This window comes from Pelophylax lessonae (assembly GCF_965119305.1).
Source record: "Pelophylax lessonae genome assembly, chromosome: 4".
NCBI classification, from domain to species: domain Eukaryota; kingdom Metazoa; phylum Chordata; class Amphibia; order Anura; family Ranidae; genus Pelophylax; species Pelophylax lessonae.
The window spans coordinates 331,527,284-331,549,359 of record NC_138771.1 but is presented as its reverse complement, the minus strand read 5'-3'; the positions used below and the strand labels follow the sequence as shown (position 1 = coordinate 331,549,359).

At 42.3% G+C, this 22,076-nt stretch overlaps 1 protein-coding gene across 1 annotated transcript in view; it reads right to left on the bottom strand.

The window, feature by feature from the left end:
• Positions 1-4,339: 4,339 nt before the first annotated feature.
• The window catches only part of UBTD2 (ubiquitin domain containing 2), a 165,361-nt gene continuing 147,624 nt past the window's right edge, over positions 4,340-22,076 (bottom strand). Inside the window, exon 3 of the mRNA XM_082255563.1 lies at positions 4,340-5,102. Coding sequence (XP_082111689.1) covers positions 4,705-5,102 — 398 coding nt within the window. The 3' untranslated portion in view covers positions 4,340-4,704. The remainder of the gene's footprint in view (positions 5,103-22,076) is intronic.

The window sequence follows — 22,076 nt, the reverse complement described above, 5'->3', positions numbered from 1 at the left end:
CTTCATTCATACATCCTCACACATGTTCCCAAAAAAGAAAAAAAAAAAAAGAAAAAAAAAAAACTCATAGTGTAGTAGCCTCCAATCACATAGAAAATATTCTCTCAAAATATGTGCACATGCCATTTAACACCCGATGCCGGAGTACATTTCTCAATTCCCCCATTTTGTATATCCTTACTGAATACAAGTTTCCAGTCTTACATCAATGCACAACAACACGGTGCTACAAAGATGCTTCTCCGAATCTTGCCAGCCTCCTAGAACACATTTTTTTTTATATGAAACAAAAAACAAAATAGTGTAATATGCTCACACGAATAATCATATGTATTTGTCCTCTTTAAAATAAAGTAGACTGGACCCAACATGTTAGGAAGTGATATCAGAATGGAACTGGGTGTGCCAATTCCGCCATCTTGGAAACTGGAAGTTTGTACCTACCTGCCAATGTAAACAATATTGGTTGTACACTATTTGGCTTTCTTCTTCCTGCATGTCCTTATGCTACCTACCATGGGTAAGTGATCTGCCTGGAATTCAGGATATTTTGAGCAAATCAACCCAACCCTGTGTCTTAGGGGGCAAGTCTAGTAAGGTGTTTTGTGCATGAGGAAGGATCACATTGATGTGGGGGAGCAAAAGGAAAGTTGGTTTTGCACAAATTTGAGCACTAAATAATGTGAGCACAAATATATAGAATTATTTGTGTGAGCATATTATACCATTGTTTTATATAAAAAATTTGCTCAAGAAGGCTGGCAAGATTTAGAGGAGCATCTTTGGAGCACCACGCTGTTGTGGATTGATGTGCGATTGGAAATTTGGGTTTTTAATAAAGGATACACACAATTAGGAGAAAAGAGAATGCATATAAAGTATGCAGTGTCAAACAGAATGTTATCACATACACGTGAGCATATTTGGGAGTACTACACTACGTGTGTGAGAAAGTATGAAGAAAACAACTAGAGAAGGCACAGACAGTTTGGGGAATAAACTTTATTCAACCTCTTTCTTTGTATATGGGTTAATGAATCTGGTAAGAGCTTGGGATATTGAACAAACACAGGCCTGTTGAATAGAGGTGTGTTTGCCATATAGTGCTGGATGGTGTGGACCTAATTTAGTTATCGGCCAGAGGGTGTTGTGAAATCATCTGGCTGCTGTGAAATGTATTGTGGGGACACTTGTGCACTTCATAATAACATATGAGCATCTTTTGTCACTTTGGCTGTATTTGAGGATGGCGTATTGAATCACAAAAATGGAAATACAATTTCACACAAAGTTACATAAACAAAATTAGTGCTCAAGGAGATTGTCTTTAAACTGTAAAGTAAAAATATTCACCAAAATGCTTATAATAAAAGGAAGAATGGTTTTAAATATCTACACCTTATTTTGTTTAAATAGTCAAACCATTTATAAATTACAGGTCACAATGGTATTATTGCCAACTATGGAAGTCTTTGGCTTCTCAAGTACGATAGCAGCTCTGATACCTAAAAGGTATAAAGGCAGCCATACATGTATCAAATTTTGATTCATGTATGGGCAAGTTGGTTGCACAGAAGTTGATCGATTGACTTCTGTAAAACCAGCCTGTGGGGTTTTTCCCCAAACGATCAGTACTGCCAGCAACACTGATCAGTGTGTTCTGATGGTGGGGGAAGGCTCCATCCCCCAGCACAGCGGGAGTGATTCCACCATCTACAAGTGTGTGGATGGGGAAACATTGGGTCATTTTTTTCGCTCAACCCGCTGCACTGGTTGAATAAAAAAAAATGATATGCATAAATGTATAGCCAGTTTAATAGGGCTTCCGTGAAGAATTTAATCTCTTACAACAGTTTGCTGGCATTCATCTGGATAGGCTGGACCTTAACAGGTGTAGTAGCTCACTCTTGCTACTAGAAATAGAGAGTTGTTAGGTGTAGCAAATGATTGTCAAACTAATGGAACACATAAACCAAAAGAGCAAGCCATACAGGTAGCATGCAGTAGAATCTTATATTGATCAAGCACAAACTGAGGATTGTGTGATCATGTAGGACTCCGCTGCTTCATGCTAAATGTGCAACTTGCTCCATAGGAAGCCATTTATTAAGTGATCATATAATACATCTAGCAATTAATGCTCTAGCAGTCTTGAGCTACTACAAATCCCTTGTGCATCCAGATAAATGCCACCAAATAGTTCTCTTAGTGGCAAGAGATAAATATCACCAGCATAGCTCTAGCCTAAAATCAAAACTTTATTCCCAAAAAAAGCCGCGCAATAAAATAAATACAGGCTATGTGTTTTAAATAAGCACTAAAGTGCTTAAAATATACGTGAACCTCCAACGTATGAATATGTGCTAGATAAATATATAGGATCATACATCTATATTGCATATAAAAAGCTTAAATAACTATATTGTGCAGTGTAGAAGAGGCATAAATGTGGGGCAAGCATTGGGATTTTAATGGTACCGTCCTAGGACTAATAGTACTTAGTAGGAGACCATCTTTTTTATAAAAGATTAGAAAAATTCTTTATTACAAATATTCATTTAAAAACAGGATACATAAAAAAAGAAAAGGACAAAATACAAGCGTGCGTGTATACCATATATCAAAACAAATGGTTTACAAGCTACACCAGTGGAGTCATCGTATACGCTGGTACAATCACTGGCTCAAACATGAGTCAAGTTAGTATGACTCCTAATCTACCATAACTCAATACCCAACATTTATTGGGTTATGGTATATGGTTTGTTTTGATATATGGTTCATATGTATGTATACACACACGCTTGTATTTTTGTCCTTTTCTTTTTTGTGTATCCTGTTTTTAAATTAATATTTGTAGTAACTAATTTTTCTAATCTTTTATAAAAAAATGTAGTCTCCTACAAAGTACTATTAGTCCTACGACAGTACCATTAAAATCCTGATGCTTGCCCCACTTTTGTGCCTCTTCTACATTTCTCCTAGGATGTAGGTACCTAGATCTTTTTCTTTAATGTTTTTGATCTGAGCTTTCTTCCAAAATTTTCCTAGTAAAAAAAGTCCATATAATATAGTGTAGAAAAAAAAGACCATATAAAAATATCAAGTGCTGTCACGAACAATCCTTTCTCAAAAAAGTTTAAATATCAAGCTCAAAAAGAGATTCAAAGTGATGATGCGCTTAAAACTGTGTCCCAGTGAAAATAAACCTAGAACCGTGCACCCCCTTGTGGCTGGGTCCTCACCTCAATTTATGTGACCTTGCGATTAAGCTTGGTCAAAAACCGCTTAGTGCCTTCCTAGGCTAGGAACAATCTTCCAATCCCCCCAAGTGGGGATCCTCCCTCAGGAATTGCTCTTTGTGGCAAACTGTGATAATATCATACATAGGGGAAAAGAAACTGCATAGTGCTGAAACCCTATTTTAAAAAGGTCTAAAAAACCCAATTTTGTTTGTGACAGCACTTTATATTTATATGGACTTTTTTTTCTACACTATTTTATATGGACTTTTTTATATGCAATATAGATGTATGATCCTATATATTATTTTATCTAGCACATATTCATACGTTGGAGGTTCATGTATATTTTATGCACTTTATTGCACATTTAAAACCTAGCCTGAATTTATTTTATTTATTGCGCGGCATGGGAATATTTGCTTACACTTATGAGATAGTGGAGTGCCTGCAGCATTCATTTTTACACATCTTGGTTGCTCGCAGGACTATATAATTATACATGCAAAACTTTAATTTCATTCTGGATAGAGTAAGGGAGCGTTAGAACCCCTGTCAGTTTTTTGTCATCTATGTCTCACTGGGGAGCTATACCTTTGATTCCTATCCCATAACCAAAATAGGGGGAAGCAAATGAAGGTAATCTACTGGGGGCCCCCTTGTTGCCTATAGTTATACTTTGCTTCAAAGCCTATTTAATGTTCATTTTGATGTAGCTTCCCGCATATAGGTCTTAAAATGAATATACCTGTTAGACTGGCCCTACACTATAAAAGAGTTGATGTTGATGCTCAGGGTGGCCACATTGCTATTCAGACTGGCAGAGGTTAACAGATTTGCTGAAACCCCTGGTGTCCATTAAGATTTTTATGCAATCTTGCAAAAAAACTTTGCATTATCTGTACATAAAAAATGTACTTTGGACTATTGACATTTAAACTTATGGACCCAATGGTGATCATGAAAATTGCCAAATCATAGGTTTAGTCACATCTCATTAAAGATCCGCTTGTATACGATTAGTGTTACTACAGAAAATCCACATATAAAAAGGATAAAACTGACAAAGTTGTTGTTTCATATTTTCATTTTGTTCCTTTTTTTTTTTAAAAGTGCAATGCTAAATACTCCACTTACAGTCCAAACCTTAATAGAACAGATAAAAAAAGATAGTTTTCCTGATGTTATAAAAAGTCTTTCAGTATTAAGAAATACAACTTGATTCCCCCCATGACTTCAGAGGAAGGCCCGGCTCTTCCTTCTTCAGTCACATGTCCACTGAACCCGCTACAAAGTCCTGCGCTGCCAAAGAGGCCTGCAATGTCTTACATTGCTCTGACAGCTCAGGACTCAATATCTAGTGGAAGATAAAAAAAAAAAAAAAAAAAGTAAGTTACAGGCTGCGTACAAACATAGCAAGGAGTGACTTGAGTAAAGAGGACGGTGTGCATGTTTGAGATGATCAGTTCTCTACCGGTGTGGGATGTGGAACAGGCTGGCTCACTATAACTTGTACTACATAGTCCTTGGGAATCTTCAACTCCTCCAGTCTCATTTTGTCTGTCAGTGGCCGCCCAGAAAAGAACCATCGCTGACTAGCAGGTTCAACCCCTTCGACAGTGTGGAGACGTCGCTTCATGTGATATACAGTGTCCGTGCTGCGCACCAAAAGCCTAAGGTCCTTTCCTGTGGAGAGGCGAAGTCGCAGCTGGCATTCATGGCCAGAATTTGGAGGTGGCTCAGGTATGTCCAAAGTTTCTGTATCGCTCTTCTCCTCAATCATGTTAATGGGGGGGGCAAGGCAGTAAACAGGTAGCTGGTAGCGGTTTCCCAGTTCATCATAGCACTCAGTAAGGGCACCTTGGAAAGAAGAAAGAAGTACACATTTGTTAGAAAAATTATACCCATTATAGACAGTAGAACACAATGTAGAAACTAGATCCTAGGACAGGACTTGAAAATCTTCTCAATTTAAATGATGTAGTTAAATATGTATTGACTAGGATAATCAATTTTGGCATTCGACTGTCTGCAAAAGCTTTTTTTTTTTTTTTAATGTTTTCCAGCAGGTAAGAACCATGCCACTGGTTTTGAAGGTGTGCACACTTAGCCCAAGTAGTAATTATAAAGCCATTCGAATCCCAAGACATAGCTCTTAATCCAATGTCATGTAGACCTTTCAATCTAGGGACTTTTCTAATGTTTGAGAACACATTTGGAGTACCCACCAATAGGCTATGCATTTAAAACACTATTACAAAGTGCCTAAACAAACTTAAGAACAAAAATCAAAAGTACAACAATACACTGTGCATGTCTCCATATACAAATTAACTCAGAATGAAATGGAAGGAATCCCCTTTAGAAAAATGGGATTTTTGTACTTACCGTAAAATCCATTTCTCTGAGTTGGACGAACACAACGCTTCATAAATCATAACTACTGGGTTATGTTGCCTCCTCCAGGAGTAGGACTAGGCAGAACAAAAAACACCTGGCTACACCCATGGGCTATCTTCAGCTTGGTATATAACCGCCCTCTCTGCTCTATGTAATCAGTTTAGTAGCAAGCGGTATTTAAGTATCAGAACTCATGGGTGCTGTGTCCGCCGATGAACTCAGAGAAATGGGTTTTATGGCAAGTACAAAAATCCCATTTTCTCTTTCGTTCATTGACGGACACAGCGATCCATAAATCATAACTACTGGGACGTCCAACAGCAGTGCCAAAAGGAAAATGAGGGGTGGGGAAAATAACCCAAGGCTAAACATAAGTGTCCTTAACCAGGACACAGGAGCCCCGTCTGAAAAAATAAAAGTTTAAAGAAAAACATCCCTCACGAGGGAACATCCCCCTCTTTAACAGCAGCCTGCAAAACTTTGCTGCCAAAAGAAGCATCCGCAGATGCCAACACATGTGACCCTGGGGCTCTATAAGGAGGACCTTGCAGTACAAAAACAAACTTTTGGCACCACTAAAGGATCCCCCCAAGGCTCAGGGTACCTATCAGCAGAGAGAGAGATAACAGGGACCCCCAAGGACTCACCCTACCGAGCAGAGGAGCGCCAAGAATTCAAATCCAGCATCATTATGCACGCCATCCCTGTTCATATGTCCCGGCACAGGAAGAGGAAACTGAGGAGGAAGAGGAGGTGCTTCAGCATTCCCATAAGGCTTCGGTCCTCTCCAGCGTCTCACGGACTAAGGGAAAATGGCCCCTCGTGACATCAATGGGCTACACAAACCGGAGACCAGCCAGACTATGGGGAAAATGGCCACCATCAGCTACAAACGCTAAAGCATGCAGCCACAGGTTCTTCCCTGCGCCCTCTGCAATGCTGCACCCTCTGCAAGGGGAGGACACAATAGGGGAGACACTGCTGCACACTCTGCACTGGGACCCCCCTGCACCATACCCACACTGTAAACAGTAGGGCATGCACCTAAGGGTCTCCTACACTGGGACCCCCTCCATACTACCAGGGCAGGACACACACTATCCCAGGACCCTTACAGAGTAAGGATAGCGGGGGAGACCCCACGGGGGTCTCCGCTGCATTTTCTGCAACCCCCATCAGACTCCAGGTTCAGACAGGGGGGAAGGGAGGGAGGGAAGCCCAGCTCATTGAGAGATTTAAGGACGGCAGGAGGGAACCTGTAGGAAGGTCCGACTGTCCCTGGAGGTTACCCGCATCCACCCAAAAAAATGCCAAAAAGGGGAGAGTGGGCACTGTACTTACCCATTTTATGGTGAGGGTAATGCTCCAGACAAAATCCTCACCACCGAAGAAAGAGAAACACTGTTTGCAGTCTTTTGTGATAGAAACAGCAATCGCCACTGAACCCATGAGGTAAGGACATGTTCATCAGTTCAGCTTGACATGTGAAAACTATGGGATTCAATCACAAAAGCTGCTGCCTGCCAGAATGTCATGTGACATTACCCAATGGCTGAAGGTTAGACAAGAGATTTTGGCAGATTTTTTTTTTTTTTTTTTTTTTAAACACTGGAAATTAGTAACCGTGCTCTGAGCTGATAATCGCTGTCAGGATAGTGCAGAAGGCAAAGGCAACAGTTCTGTCCTTGTCAGATGAAGGTAATCTCTTCTAACACTATAAAAACATCAAATCACATGTGTGACCAGAAGTCATTTGTCATGTTTATTTCTTGACTTCATATTCATGACAAATTTTTGCTCATAGGAGATTAATCCCAGATATATGATTATGGCGTTAGCGTGGCACAACACTTTTTAATTCCTAAATGTAGATCTTAAGTTGACAAAAAGCTTGTGAACTGTAACCCTACACAAACTGTTTTGGGAACTCAGTTGTTGCCATACCATGTTTGAACTGCAGATGGAGCAAGAGATAACAGCATCCTATTCTGGATGAGAACTTACTTGACTGTTATTCAGCACATGGCTCTCAGCTAGTTCTGGTCCTCATTAAAAATGTAAGTATTTTTTTTTTCTTTTTTTACTGGCGTCAGCTGGCACTCCTTCATGCTGTCTGAGCATGACACTAAGATATGTAAGCACTGAGTTTGCGGTTATCATGCACCCTCTGTGCGTGTCCATTGACCTCATTCTACATAACGGTAATTAGCCATAATGATTCTGGTAATCACATCTCCTGGGCTTTGTAACACAACACCTAAGATAGGAAAACACTTAACATAAAAAGAAAACAGATATTATCAGCCTGGATCTTTACCCAAGACTGTAGAACACATTTTACCTTATACAATGCTAAGTATGGAGTCAAATGAAACCGAAGATATAACAAAATTTATTTTGTATAGGATTCAGGTTATACAGCTAATTCTTTGTATGTTAATTCTTTTTGTACAAAAAAAACAAAAATTATTGAAAGAAAAAAAAAGCGATTTTTGACTTACAATAAAATCCATTTCTCTGATGTTCATTGCCTGACACAGCTCCTGATCTTCTTGACCATTGGATTATACTTCCCCCTACAAAAGTAAGGCACTAGGCAGGGAAGAACTTGACTACGCCTATGGGCAGTCCCAGGAGGTATACTCCCCCCCTCTCTACTATAGGTACTCAAATTTGTTACAAGCAGTGTCAGAAGTAATACAACTCCATAGAGGGGTGGGTGCTGTGTCCGTCAATGAACATTAGAGAAATGGATTTTAACGTAACTCAAAAATCCCATTTTCTCTTTTGTTCATTGACGGACACAGCTCCTGATCTTCTTGACCACTGGGACGTCCCAAAGCAGCGTTAAACATGAGGGGTGGGAACAGCAAGAAAAAATTCCCAAGGCTAAACCATAGCTAACCAGGTAACAGGAGCTCAACCAAAACAACTGAAAAACATTACACCCCCAAAGAGGGAACAAGCCCCCTAAACAGCAGCCTGCAAAACCTTCCAGCCAAAAGAGGCAACACATCCACATGATAAAAGTTTGTGAAAGTGTGCACGACAACCAAGTAGTCGCATTGCACACCTGCGTCACTGATGCCTGATGACGGAAAGCCCAAGAAGCACTAAGCGCCCGCATAGAGTACGCCTTCACAGGGAAAGGAGGAACATGGGGGGTTGGGAGGTGTTGTATGGGGCGCTACCACCTTGAACAACAAATTACTTCGTTGTGTGTGATCCCACTTGAAAAATATTCTTGCCTCCTATCTTTGGTTTTAATAAAATTTATGTTTTTTTTAATAATTTTAATATAAATAGTTCTTAATAAAAGTTGTTTTAAAATTATGGTAATTTATTATATCTCCGTTAATATTAATAAATTATAACACTATTATTATTGCTAATTATTTAATATATCCATATATCTATAATATAGCACAATATAATAATTAATCCAAACCTATCATCATAAATAATTAAATAGCTCTAGGAATTCCAATAATTTGAGCTCTATAGGTTTTATTGTATATCAATATGAGGAATATTTATTGCGAGTGTATAATAGGATTTTATATTTGTAAACAGGAAGTTACACCCGGATGTAGAAACGTCCATATATTTTCTAAAATCATGAAATAAGCTTATTTAAAAATTCTGGTATAGTTGATTAATATCGCTAGACCAACAATAGACATATGACAAATGAATTTAAGATAAGTAAAGTTACGTTCCCTAAACAAATCCGGATATGATGTAGGAGAGGCTACGGTATAAAGAGCCTCTGTCAACAGGAAGTGATGTCCTTTGAAGACGCTGTGTGTGACGGCGAAACGCGTTGACACACTTCCGGTTGCGGACGTAACGTCATTTCCGGTCGGGAACTTCCTGTATGTGGAACGCACGCTAAGAGCGGCGCCACTTGCTTTGTTTGCTATATGCCATTTTAACGTTTTTATCTTGTAAGTATTCAATCGCTTTTGGGGAAATAAAATTATACCTTACGTACTTCACGATGTATGGCCCTCTCTTCTTTTAATGGTGATATCGGGGACGATTTCAACACGGAGGACACATCGGAGGAATCCCACATCAGATCCTGGGCAAATGTGCAATAAAATCAAGGGCTTTTATACAATCTAATTCCGGTGAGTGGGGAACCAAGAGGGCACCTTCACCTCACAAGCACCTTTATTCACTTGGCACTTTGGCACCTTTTGGATCATCAATAAGGACTTTATTTCACCATTTATGCACTTTAAATTTTACACTTGGAAAATATATTTATTAATTTTTTAGTTTAATTATGCACTTTAATTTATTATTATAGAAATTTATGCACTTTAATTTGATTGGTTTCATTTTAAATAATTTTTGTCACCAATTTGTTGCTAGCGCTGCATAAATTTGTTTTTATTCATGAAAGTGCACAGTGCTTGCTTGTAAACAAATATTGTGCAGATATAGAAAGTGCTGCATGCTTTACAAAGTAACTGTGCAAATTGGTGCAAACATAAAATTGGTACTGTATTGCCAATTGGATTGTACCATCTATGTGTCATACATCAAATAAAAGGCAATGTGCAACTTGGTGCAAACAAAAAATTGGTACTGGATTACCGATATAAATTGTACCATCTGTGTGTCATTCATCAGATGAAAAACGACCGTGTATTAGGTGACCAGTGCCAAAGTGCAAACCAACATCCGTGATAAGTATCAAATGAGATACAATATAAAATCAATTTTCTCAAAAGGAGTGAATAGCGCTTGTTTGCGCGTGCTGAAAGTGCTAATGCCAGGTAGAGCACTTACCAAAGGGACTCTCCCTTGTTCCCCTGATGTAGCTGTTTCTCCCTCTCACTGATGCCTGCACGGTCTCTCACTGCTGTTTGTTCCGCATATACCGTTGCGTGTGCATCTAAGCAATTAGTGGGAGATAAACCAAGAGAGCTTCCATTGCGTAGTATGTGTGTCACAAGGGGAAGAAATAGTAGCGACTCACTGTTTTGGAAGTTCACCGTCAGCTTGAAGATCGGTCTCTGGCGCTTGGTCTTGCGGTGCTTCCGCGTTCCACCGGCCAGAGCCACCTAACCGGAAGTGACGTATGACTCTGATTGCCGCTCCTACGCGTTTCGTCACTGCGACGTCATCTGGGGGCGGAAGCACCGCAAGACCGAACGCCAGAGACCGATCTTCAAGCTGACGGTGAACTTCCAAAACAGTGAGTCACTACTATTTCTTCCCCTTGTGACACACATACTAAGCAATGGAAGCTCTCTTGGTTTCTCTCCCACTAATTGCTTAGATGCACACGCAACGGTATATGCGGAACAAACAGCAGCGGAACAAACAGCAGTGAGAGACCGTGCAGGCATCAGTGAGAGGGAGAAACAGCTACATCAGGGGAACAAGGGAGAGTCCCTTTGGTAAGTGCTCTACCTGGCATTAGCACTTTCAGTTATACTTATCACGGATGTTGGTTTGCACTTTGGCACTGGTCACCTAATACACGGTCGTTTTTCATCTGATGAATGACACACAGATGGTACAATTTATATCGGTAATCCAGTACCAATTTTTTGTTTGCACCAAGTTGCACATTGCCTTTTATTTGATGTATGACACATAGATGGTACAATCCAATTGGCAATACAGTACCAATTTTATGTTTGCACCAATTTGCACAGTTACTTTGTAAAGCACGCAGCACTTTCTATATCTGCACAATATTTGTTTACAAGCAAGCACTGTGCACTTTCAAGTGGGATCACACACAACGAAGTAATTTGTTGTTCAAGGTGGTAGCGCCCCATACCAACACCTCCCAACCCCCCATATTCTTTACCCTTGCGGTAAGTTGGAGGCAGCATAACCATCTGATCCCCACACACATTTTAAACACACTATCAGTTCGGTACTTGTGTTACTGTCCATAGCGCAGGAGCACCCTAAACTTTCACTCTTATCAAAGGAGGAACATGACCCTTAATTGAATAGGCCTGAGTCGCGTCTGTCTGATCCATCTAGAAATGGTCACAGATGAAGCGGATAGTCCTAAGAGGCCCATCTGTAAGCACAAATAGTGAGTATGACTTCCTAAAAGACCCCGTAGCTGCCAGGTACACCCAAATAGCCCGAACCACATCCAGGGAATGCAAGACAATTTCCTAAGGATGTTTTGGCCTGGGACACATAGAAGGCAACACAATGTCCTCATTCAGATGGAAATCAGAGACAACATTTGGAAGGAATGACAGACAGGGGCGAACAATCATCTTATCCTTGTGAATCACTAAAAAAGGAAAATAACAAGAAAACACCGCTAATTCCAACACCCGAAGTAATAGCCACCAAAAAGGCCACCTTCTAAGAATGCATAAGCAGGGGAATCTCCAGAATTTTCTCAAAGGGAGGCTGCTGGAGAGCTGAAAGCACCAAGTTGAGATCCCACGGCGGTAGTGGGGACCATACTGGTGGAGTCAAATGTCGAATACCCTGACTAAAAAGTATGTACCAGTGACCCTTATTGGTACTCAAGGCCAATTTCTGCTAAACCCCCCGTTGAAGGAAGGTCAAGACCCGAGCCACTGTAAAAAAAAGGGCGAGGGTAAACCCCCAGCGACTCACACCACAAAATGTATTCTTTCCATGTACGATGGTAGATCTTCCTAGAAGTAGAGCTCCTAGCCTTCAGTAGTGTGGGAATCATCAACACAGAAAAGCTCTATCCTTCAGCACCTGGCTTTCAACAACCAAGCTGTCAAAGCCAGCAACTGTAAAGCAGGATGGAAGATTGGAGACTACCTTTCAGGGAGGATCTGCTGTCCCAAGGGTCAAAGGGGCGTCAGCAACCAGCCGCACCAGGCCGATGTACCAAGACCAGCAAGGCCAATCCAGGGATTGAATGCCCAAAATTCATTCTGCCTCGATCCTGCGCAAGAATCAAAAGTGCAAAAAAAAAAAAAAACATACCAGGAACCAGGCGGGCACCACTCCAGACAGAACCTCCTTGATATCGAAATGGGAGGGGGGTTAGTAGCCAGGAGGAATGCTGCGACAAAGGCCAAGACCCGGTCGCATGCGACCTTGCGAGACAATTTGCAGGCCAGCTCCCGTTCAGTGGGGCAATGTCACAGCTGACCTAGCACGGAGCTGAGGTCTGTGTGCGCTTGCTGGCCAGACTGGGGTGATCACTGGATCTACATCATCCAGCCTGGCAGTTGATTGTAGATCTCACAAGGAAAAAAAAATCTATCTAAAAGGAAAAAAATTGCCAGGACCAGACATCCCAGCAAGGAACTAAGTCCCATATAAAATAGTGCTCATATAAAAAGATATTTAATGTTAACCGGCTTTTCCCTGTGTTTAATGAAGGTATATAAATGACCAATTACAACATTCTAAATGGGCAAAGAAATAACAACTGGTTTGAGCTTTCCTGGTAAAAAAGGTAATGGTAGGCATTTTGAGGTGCCTAATCTCATGCAAGAAATTTTAAGGACCAACTCCAGACAACAGCATTTTTTTTTTCCTGTTTTGAACACCGTACGCACAGACTTGAATCTCAGCCAGGTTTATGTTGTTTTCTGCAACTCCACTGGGGATATTTTGTTCTACGTTTTCATTAGTGGGATAAGAGGACACAAAATCAGATGCACTGGGATAAAAAAAAAAAAGACAGACAGGCCTGGAAAGTAATAAAACCTTACATTCTACCTTTTCCCTACCCTTCTATCCAAACATTAGGCAGGTTGACATTACAAAAAAAGGTCTGTTCACATGATGGCTTATACAAGTCACTGGTGATTCTGAAGAAAGCGTAGGGTTAATTGATATATGTGGTAGTTTACTCAAGCGCATTCTGGATTCAGTGCTCGAGGCAAACAGGCTGATCTCGGAATTATTAAAAAAAAAAAAAAAAAAAGAAAAACAACTTTACCTCTACTGTAAGTATTCAGTAAAAGATAAATATTGTAGTGGAATGTGTTATATGAGGTTAGTCTTTATCGAACCCTCACTAAAGAGTGCAGGGAAATTGAAGGTGGTGGGTTTCTGTTTTGTAGATATAGGCATCAGCTGCATTGTGACATAACACCTGCCATGTTACTTAAGACAAGAAAATCGTGACAACATTGTTTATTTCACAATGCTGTTAGGTGTAAGATTCTGGTACCTTTGGTACCCTTATTGCCCATTTTCCTTTTCATATTGCGTCCCACCTTTTTAGTTAGGTGGAAGGCATATACCTTTAAGCCGGATGACATCATCGCTGAGCGCCGCTCTGAGCGGCTATTTCAATCGCTGGCTTTCTCTCTCACATTGTTCGTTCAATGTTACTGCATGCTCACAAGCCTTGTCTTATGCTGCCGGAGCCTCCAGCTATTCTCTTTACCTAGAACCGACCGGAACCTCGATACTGATCCCGTATCTCGCTACCGGATCACTCCCTCACTACCGGACCCCTCTACTTACTAACCTTACTAGTGATAAGTACCCCACAGGGGATTCCTCCATAACTAACTTACACTATCTATCTTCTGCACATTAAGGACTGTTACTATCTATGCATACTAATTCTATCATCTGCACTGTTACATAGATTGCTAGCTCTTGAGTCTACTACCATCTATCCTTGCACTGGGTTAGTCTATCCTGTATATATGTCATCTACTGTCCTCACCACCTGTTACCATACATGATTACTAACCTATCTGCATTCTACCTATTACCATCTACTACTCTCCTGAACATTACTATCAAGTGCTTATCATTGCTGTCACTGCTCACACCTGTCCCTTCAGCACATCACCTCCATACTGTCATATACATCCCATCACTTCAGGAACATCTTATTGAGTGTGTGTATATCTGTATGCTGAAGCAGACAGGCCCACAGTGATGAGTCTGGAGAGTTGGATCTGGTATTTCAACACATCTCTACATGACTACTGAGTGGAGATTCTGCAGCTGCAAATCCAGCTTACTATAAAAAACGCAGGAGCGTTACAGATTGAACGAACCTAAAAAATGGATTCAGCAGAATTACCCACTCAAGTGACACAATTAACACAACAAGTAAATGCATTAATACTTGCTCTTACTGAAGTAAAAGATGAAAATCAGACTCTGAGACAGCAGGTAACCCGTCTTTCACAACTTACTGCTGCTCAGCCCCCTGAACCTAAAATAAACCCTCCTCTAGTGTTTACAGGTGATCGGAAAAAATTTTGTGAATTCAAAAACGCATGTCAATTGCTTTTTTTGCTAAAACCTCGTACTTACCCTACTGATCAAATTAAAGTTTGTACCGTTATTTCATACTTAACGGGTGATCCACGGGCCTGGGCAGACTCTCTCTTTGAGAAAGATGATCATCTTCTCAACTCCTATCCTTTATTCCTAGCGGAACTCGCTAGCTTATATGAAGACCCCAATAGGCAGAGTACTGCTGATATCCAATTGAGGGCTTTAAAACAAGGAAGGAGACCTGTTGAAGACTTTGTAGCAGAGTTCAAAAGATGGACCCTTGATTCAGGGTGGAATGATACATCTCTGCAAACTCAGTTCAGACTCGGGTTGTCAGAAGCCGTTAAAGACGAGCTCGCCCGAGCGGATTTACCTGGCACTTTGGATGCCTTAATACAACTCAGTATCAACATTGACAGGCGACTGCGAGAAAGAAAGGCTGAGAAAATGGGAATGCCATTATCTAGTCCTTCTCGGATTTCGGCCGTTGACCCTACTCCTATGGAGGTAGGAACCATACGCCCACCTTTATCAACTACTGAACGAGCCAGGAGAAGATCCAGAAACCTCTGCATGTACTGCGCATCCCCGGATCATTTGATAAGCGTCTGTCCCCTTGTCCGCAAAAAAGAGGGTGAGTGTTCACATGTCTTGCTAGGGGGATTAACGACTTCCTTTTCTAATCCCTATCTCTTTGTTCATTTAACATTACAGTGGGACCAGACTAGGATTACCACCAAGGCTATGATCGACACAGGATCTTGTGGGAACTATATGGATACACGTTTTGTTACTTTAAATAAAATACCTATTATTTCAAAACCTAAACCTGTCTCTGTTAGTTTCATTAACGGTATTCCGTTATCTTCTGGTCCAATCACCAATCAGACACAAGCACTCCTTGTCACTGCTAACGAGTCTCATATGGAGACCACCACTTTTGATGTACTATCTTCACCCCATTTTCCCATTATTTTGGGACTTCCCTGGTTACACACACATCAACCAACCATAGATTGGAAAACACAGACTCTAACTTTCCCTTCTCACTATTGCGAGATTACGTGTAACCTCCCATCTTATGGAAAGATCCTGTCTGTGGTGTCAGATGAGATTGCACCACTATGCTATCAGGATCTGTCCGAAGTTTTCCTTGAGAAAAATGCTCAAGTGTTGCCTCCCCATAGGGATTATGATTGCACTATCGATCTACTCCCTAACAGCAAATTGCCTTTCGGTCATGTTTATCCTCTTTCACAGGATGAACTCTCTCATCTCAAGGAATACTTGGATGAGAATTTGACAAAAGGGTTCATCAGACCCTCTACTTCTTCCACAGCTGCAGGACTTTTCTTTGTCCGCAATAAGGATTCAAGTCTTAGGCCTATTATCGATTATAGGCAATTAAATACCATTACGATAAAGGATCGCTATCCTTTACCGCTCATCCCTGAACTCATTGAACAAGTGCGTGGGGCTACCTACTTCTCTAAATTGGACCTAAAAGGGGCATACAACCTAATCCGAATCCGTGACGGAGATGAGTGGAAGACAGCATTCAGAACCAGATACGGATTATTTGAATATCTTGTGATGCCATTCGGGTTGTGTAATGCTCCCGCAGCTTTTCAACGGTTCATAAACGACATCTTATAGACTTACTTGATGTCTGTGTTGTGGTATATCTGGACGATATACTTATCTATTCTCGATCTTTGTCTGAACATATAAAACATGTAAGACTTGTGTTATCCAGATTACTCGCACACAATCTATACGTGAAATTAAAAAAATGCCTATTTCATAAAGAAGAAATATTATTCCTAGGATACATCATATCCAAAACCGGAATCGAGATGGATATGAGCAAGATATCCTGTATTCTGGATTGGCCTATACCAACAACTCGTAAGGCATTACAGCGATTCCTTGGATTTTGAAACTTCTATAGGAAGTTCATCAAGAACTTCTCTGCTATTGTGAGACCTCTCACACAACTTACAAGTATAAAGAAACCATTCAAATGGTCAGAAGAAGCAAATGGAGCTTTCCGCTTGTTAAAATCAAGCTTTACTTCTGCTCCCATACTACGCCATCCAGACCCATCCCTCCAATATATTCTGGAGGTAGATGCGTCAAACATGGCAGTAGGAGCAGTTCTCTCCCAACGACCAACACATACTTCACCACTCCACCCAGTTGCTTTCTTCTCTAAATCACTAAGCAGCCCAGAGGTGAATTACCCACTGGGTGAAAAGGAGTTGCTTGCCATAAAACTGGCACTGGAGAATTGGCGACATCTACTTGAAGGTACCCGATTACCAATACTCATATATACAGATCATAAAAACCTTCAATACCTCCAGACTAACAAAACTCTTTCCCACCGGCAGGTACGATGGTCATTATTCTTCCTAAGATTCAACTTCCTAGTGACCTACACGCCTGCAGACAAAAATAAAAAAGCGGATGCGCTATCACGATTAACCGAAGATAACTGCGCCGAAATCCCTTCTATTCCTATAATACCCTATGAACGTATTATTGGTGTTGTTCGCTCCCTGAAGGAAGAGATTTTGCACAGTATAGGATTGGATTCACCTCCACCACAACTAAGTACTGATGCAGAAGGCTTCCTCTATTACAACGACAAACTCTACATACCCCCTACTATGCGCACCAAGATCTTGGAATTATCACATGATGTGCCTATGGCAGGACATATGGGTATGACGAAAACCCTTAATTTGCTTACCAGGCATTTTTGGTGGCCTGATATGAAGACGTCTGTACAAAAATATTTTTCTTCATGTGACATCTGTGCAAGGTCCAAAATTGACACTACAAAACCATCTGGTCTACTCTGCAGTCTACCAATACCCCAGGTTCCATGGGAAGTTGTGTCCTTAGACTTTATAGTAGAACTACCACCTTCCAAAGGATTTAATACCATTCTAGTGTCAGTGGACCATCTGACAAAAATGGCACATTTCATTGCTATTCGCAGACTACCTTCATCTAAACAAACAGCGGAACTACTAATGAAACGTGTTCAAGTTACATGGAATTCCAAAGACTCTTTTATCCGACCGTGGTTCACAGTTTATCTCCAAGTTTTGGCAAGCTCTATGTCAAATACTACGGATTGAGCGAAAGCTCACTTCTCCTTACCACCCTCAGACCAACGGACAGACTGAAAGAGTCAACCAGTGTATAGAACAATATCTGCGTTGCTACACATCATACCTACAGGATGATTGGGTGGACCTCCTCCCTCTGGCGGAATTTGCTTATAACAACACAACCCACAGTACTACTAAGCAAAGTCCGTTCTACTTGAACTATGGGTTTCATCCCACACTTCTCCCACCACGCATCCTACCATCAAGTAACCCAGTAGCCTCGGATTATCTTACCCAAATAAAAGACTCTCTGGGTTTACTTAATACCACCATCTCACACGCTCATAGTCAACAAAAAAGGTACTACGACCTTCGTAGAAGACCTTCTCCGCAATATGCTATTGGGGACCTCGTTGGGCTATCGACAAAAAATTTAAGGTTAAAGATCCCTAGCAAAAAGCTTGGACCTTTATTTCTGGGACCCTTCCCAATTAAGAAACTCATTGGAAAAGCTGCAGTGCAACTCACCTTACCGGCAGATCTCAGAATACATCCCATCTTTCATGTGTCGCTACTGAAACCACATGTTCCTAACCAAGGTATAAGGCCTACCATCTTGCCTCCACCTCCAGTACAAGTTGAAGGCGGAGAAGAATATGAGATTAAGGAGATTTTGGATTCTCGTATCCACAGAGGAAGACTCCAATATCTCATAAGATGGAAGAACTATGGACCCCAAGACGACACCTGGTTGGATACTTCTGATGTTCACGCACCTAGGCTTATATGAAGATTTCACTCTAAATACCCGGAGAAACCAGTGCTATAGGCCTTCCGGAGCTGGCCTTAAGGGGGGGGGGTACTGTAAGATTCTGGTACCTTTGGTACCCTTATTGCCCATTTTCCTTTTCATATTGCGTCCCACCTTTTTAGTTAGGTGGAACGCATATACCTTTAAGCCGGATGACATCATCGCTGAGCGCCGCTCTGAGCGGCTATTTCAATCGCCGGCTTTCTCTCTCACATTGTTCGTTCAATGTTACCGCATGCTCACAAGCCTGGTCTTATGCTGCTGGAGCCTCCAGCTATTCTCTTTACCTGGAACAGACCGGAACCTCGCTACTGATCCCGTATCTCGCTACCGGATCAATCCCTCACTACCGGACCCCTCTACTTATTAACCTTAGTGATAAGTACCCCACAGGGGATTCCTCCATAACTAACTTACACTATCTATCTTCTGCACATTAAGGACTGTTACTATCTATGCATACTAATTCTATCATCTGCACTGTTACATAGATTGCTAGCTCTTGAGTCTACTACCATCTATCCTTGCACTGGGTTAGTCTATCCTGTATATGTCATCTACTGTCCTCACCACCTGTTACCATACATGATTACTAACCTATCTGCATTCTACCTATTACCATCTACTACTCTCCTGAACATTACTATCAAGTGCTTATCATTGCTGTCACTGCTCACACCTGTCCCTTCAGCACATCACCTCCATACTGTCATATACATCCCATCACTCCAGGAACATCTTATTGAGTGTGTGTATATCTGTATGCTGAAGCAGACAGGCCCACAGTGATGAGTCTGGAGAGTTGGATCTGGTATTTCAACACATCTCTACATGACTACTGAGTGGAGATTCTGCAGCTGCAAATCCAGCTTACTATAAAAACGCAGGAGCGTTACATTAGGAGCCCTTTTTAAAGGGGGTCTTCTAACTTCAAAAGACAATCTACTGACTTGTATTTGAAACTCTAACTTATTCTAAATTCCTTACATTCACTAACAAAGGACCTAATTTCTAGTAGTTATCAACTGTCTTTTCCAATAGATCATCTAAACAAATTCAAAACCCAATTTCTGTACTACGATTTCTCATACTTTTCTGATTGGTTGTTTTGGAGCTACAGATTTTGATGCCAACACTTCAATTCTATTTCAATTATTAAAGTGGAGCGCCACCCAAAAGCAGAAGTTTCACTTTAAGCACTCCCCCTTTCCCCTCCCCCATGCCGCATTTGGCATGTCATTTTGGGGGGGGGGGGGGTCAAAACTAGGTACCCACTCCCACTTTTGATTGGATCGCCTAGGCGGTGCGAGCAGAGGTTCTCCTTTCCCCCTCCCTCCATGCAGTCTTCTGAGACACATCCCAAGTCCCAGAATATTGGCCAGCCATTAAGGAGGTGCAGTGCGCACCCTGCTGTAAAGCCGCAAGCTATCACAGCTGGGTGCCCACAATTGTAATGCCGATGCCAAGGAGGAGAGAGGGAGAGAAACAAGGGTTCAGGGGGCCGCATAGCTGGATCCTGGTACGGGTAAGTGTTTATTAAAAGTCAGCAGCTACACTGACGAGATCCTGACTTAATAAAACACAAAAATTACTGGAACTCCGCTTTAAGTTATAATGTAAAGGTAATATAAATGCAAAGTTTACATAAGCCAAAACAAACAGCGCATGAGGTTACATAAAAAACAAAAAAACTATGCACACAGAACATAGAATAGGCTTCCTATATTGGGTCTATAGATGTTGGCATAACATTCATGAAAACTGTCTTTTTGGTATTTGTATGTACATAAAATGAAGCAGTGCATGAATATGAATAAGTGGTAGGCAGAGATGGGACCCAGAGGTTTACAATTTAAAGTGGCTGTAAAGGCTGAAGGTTTTTTACCTTCAGTCATTCTATGCAAAAAGGTTAAAAAAACCTCTGTGTGCAGCCACCCCTCCCCCCCCCTATACTTACTGAGCCCCATTGGCTCAGACCCAGCAGCGGGAGCCACTGGGAGCGGGTAGCCCTGTTCTGTGTGTCATCGGGCACGCACAAGTGCCCCATTGCAAGTATGGTAGCAAATCAGCAGGGGGGAGGAGCTGAACCTCCCCCCATGTATAGAGGTTATTGACTGAACCCTGCATGTGGCCCTTATTTCACTTCCTGTCCCCATGGCAATGCTTGCAATAGTCAGCAGAATGTCTCGAACATGTTCAAAATAGCAATAAAACCCATTTTTATAGTAGGATGGGGAAGGCTAGAACCTCTGTTAGCTTATTACTGTTGAAGGGTAATTCCCCGAACAGAACACAGGTAGTAAGAGAAAGAAAACAATACACAATGCCTTAAGCCAACTGATTCCTACTCTATACTAGTGATGCACTGAAATTTTCGGCCGAAAATGGGCTTATTCCATTTTGGCCGAAAATGGGTTAAATATGCCGATACTAAAGATGGCCGCCACGGGCGCAGCGCAGGTTTCAAAAAACCCGCCTCTGGCCGGTGGCCCGCCTCCTGGTGAGGTCACTACTACTGCGATCTGTGCATGAATGAACACACCGGGCGGGCGAGCGGCCGCTAATAGCTGTAACTATGTGAGCGCTTCACTTCCCTGTCAGGCATGCATTTCCGCCAACAGGGAAGTGAAGCGCTCACATAGTTAAAGCTATTAGCGGCCGCTCGCCCGCCCGGTGTGTTAATTCATTCATGCACAGATCGCAGTAGTAGTGACATCACCGGGAGGCGGGCTGCCGGCCAGAGGCGGGTCTTTTGAAAGGAAGGACACAGGAGGACTGGAGCTGAGAGTAAGGAGATTGCATTGGGATTGTGAGGGACGCTGAGGCGGGGGGGTGGGGGAGGGATGCTGAGGCAGGGATGCTGAGGCAGGGGGGGGGGAGGGATGCTGAGGCAGGGGGGGAGAGGGATGCTGAGGCGGGGGGGGGGGGATGCTGAGGCAGGGGGGGGGAGGGATGCTGAGGCAGGGGGGGGAGAGGGATGCTGAGGCAGGGGGGGGAGAGGGATGCTGAGGCAGGGGGGGGAGAGGGATGCTGAGGCAGGGGGGGGAGAGGGATGCTGAGGCAGGGGGGGAGAGGGATGCTGAGGCAGGGGGGGAGAGGGATGCTGAGGCAGGGGGGGGAGAGGGATGCTGAGGCAGGGGGGGGAGAGGGATGCTGAGGCAGGGGGGGGAGAGGGATGCTGAGGCAGGGGGGGGAGAGGGATGCTGAGGCAGGGGGGGGAGAGGGATGCTGAGGCAGGGGGGGGAGAGGGATGCTGAGGCAGGGGGG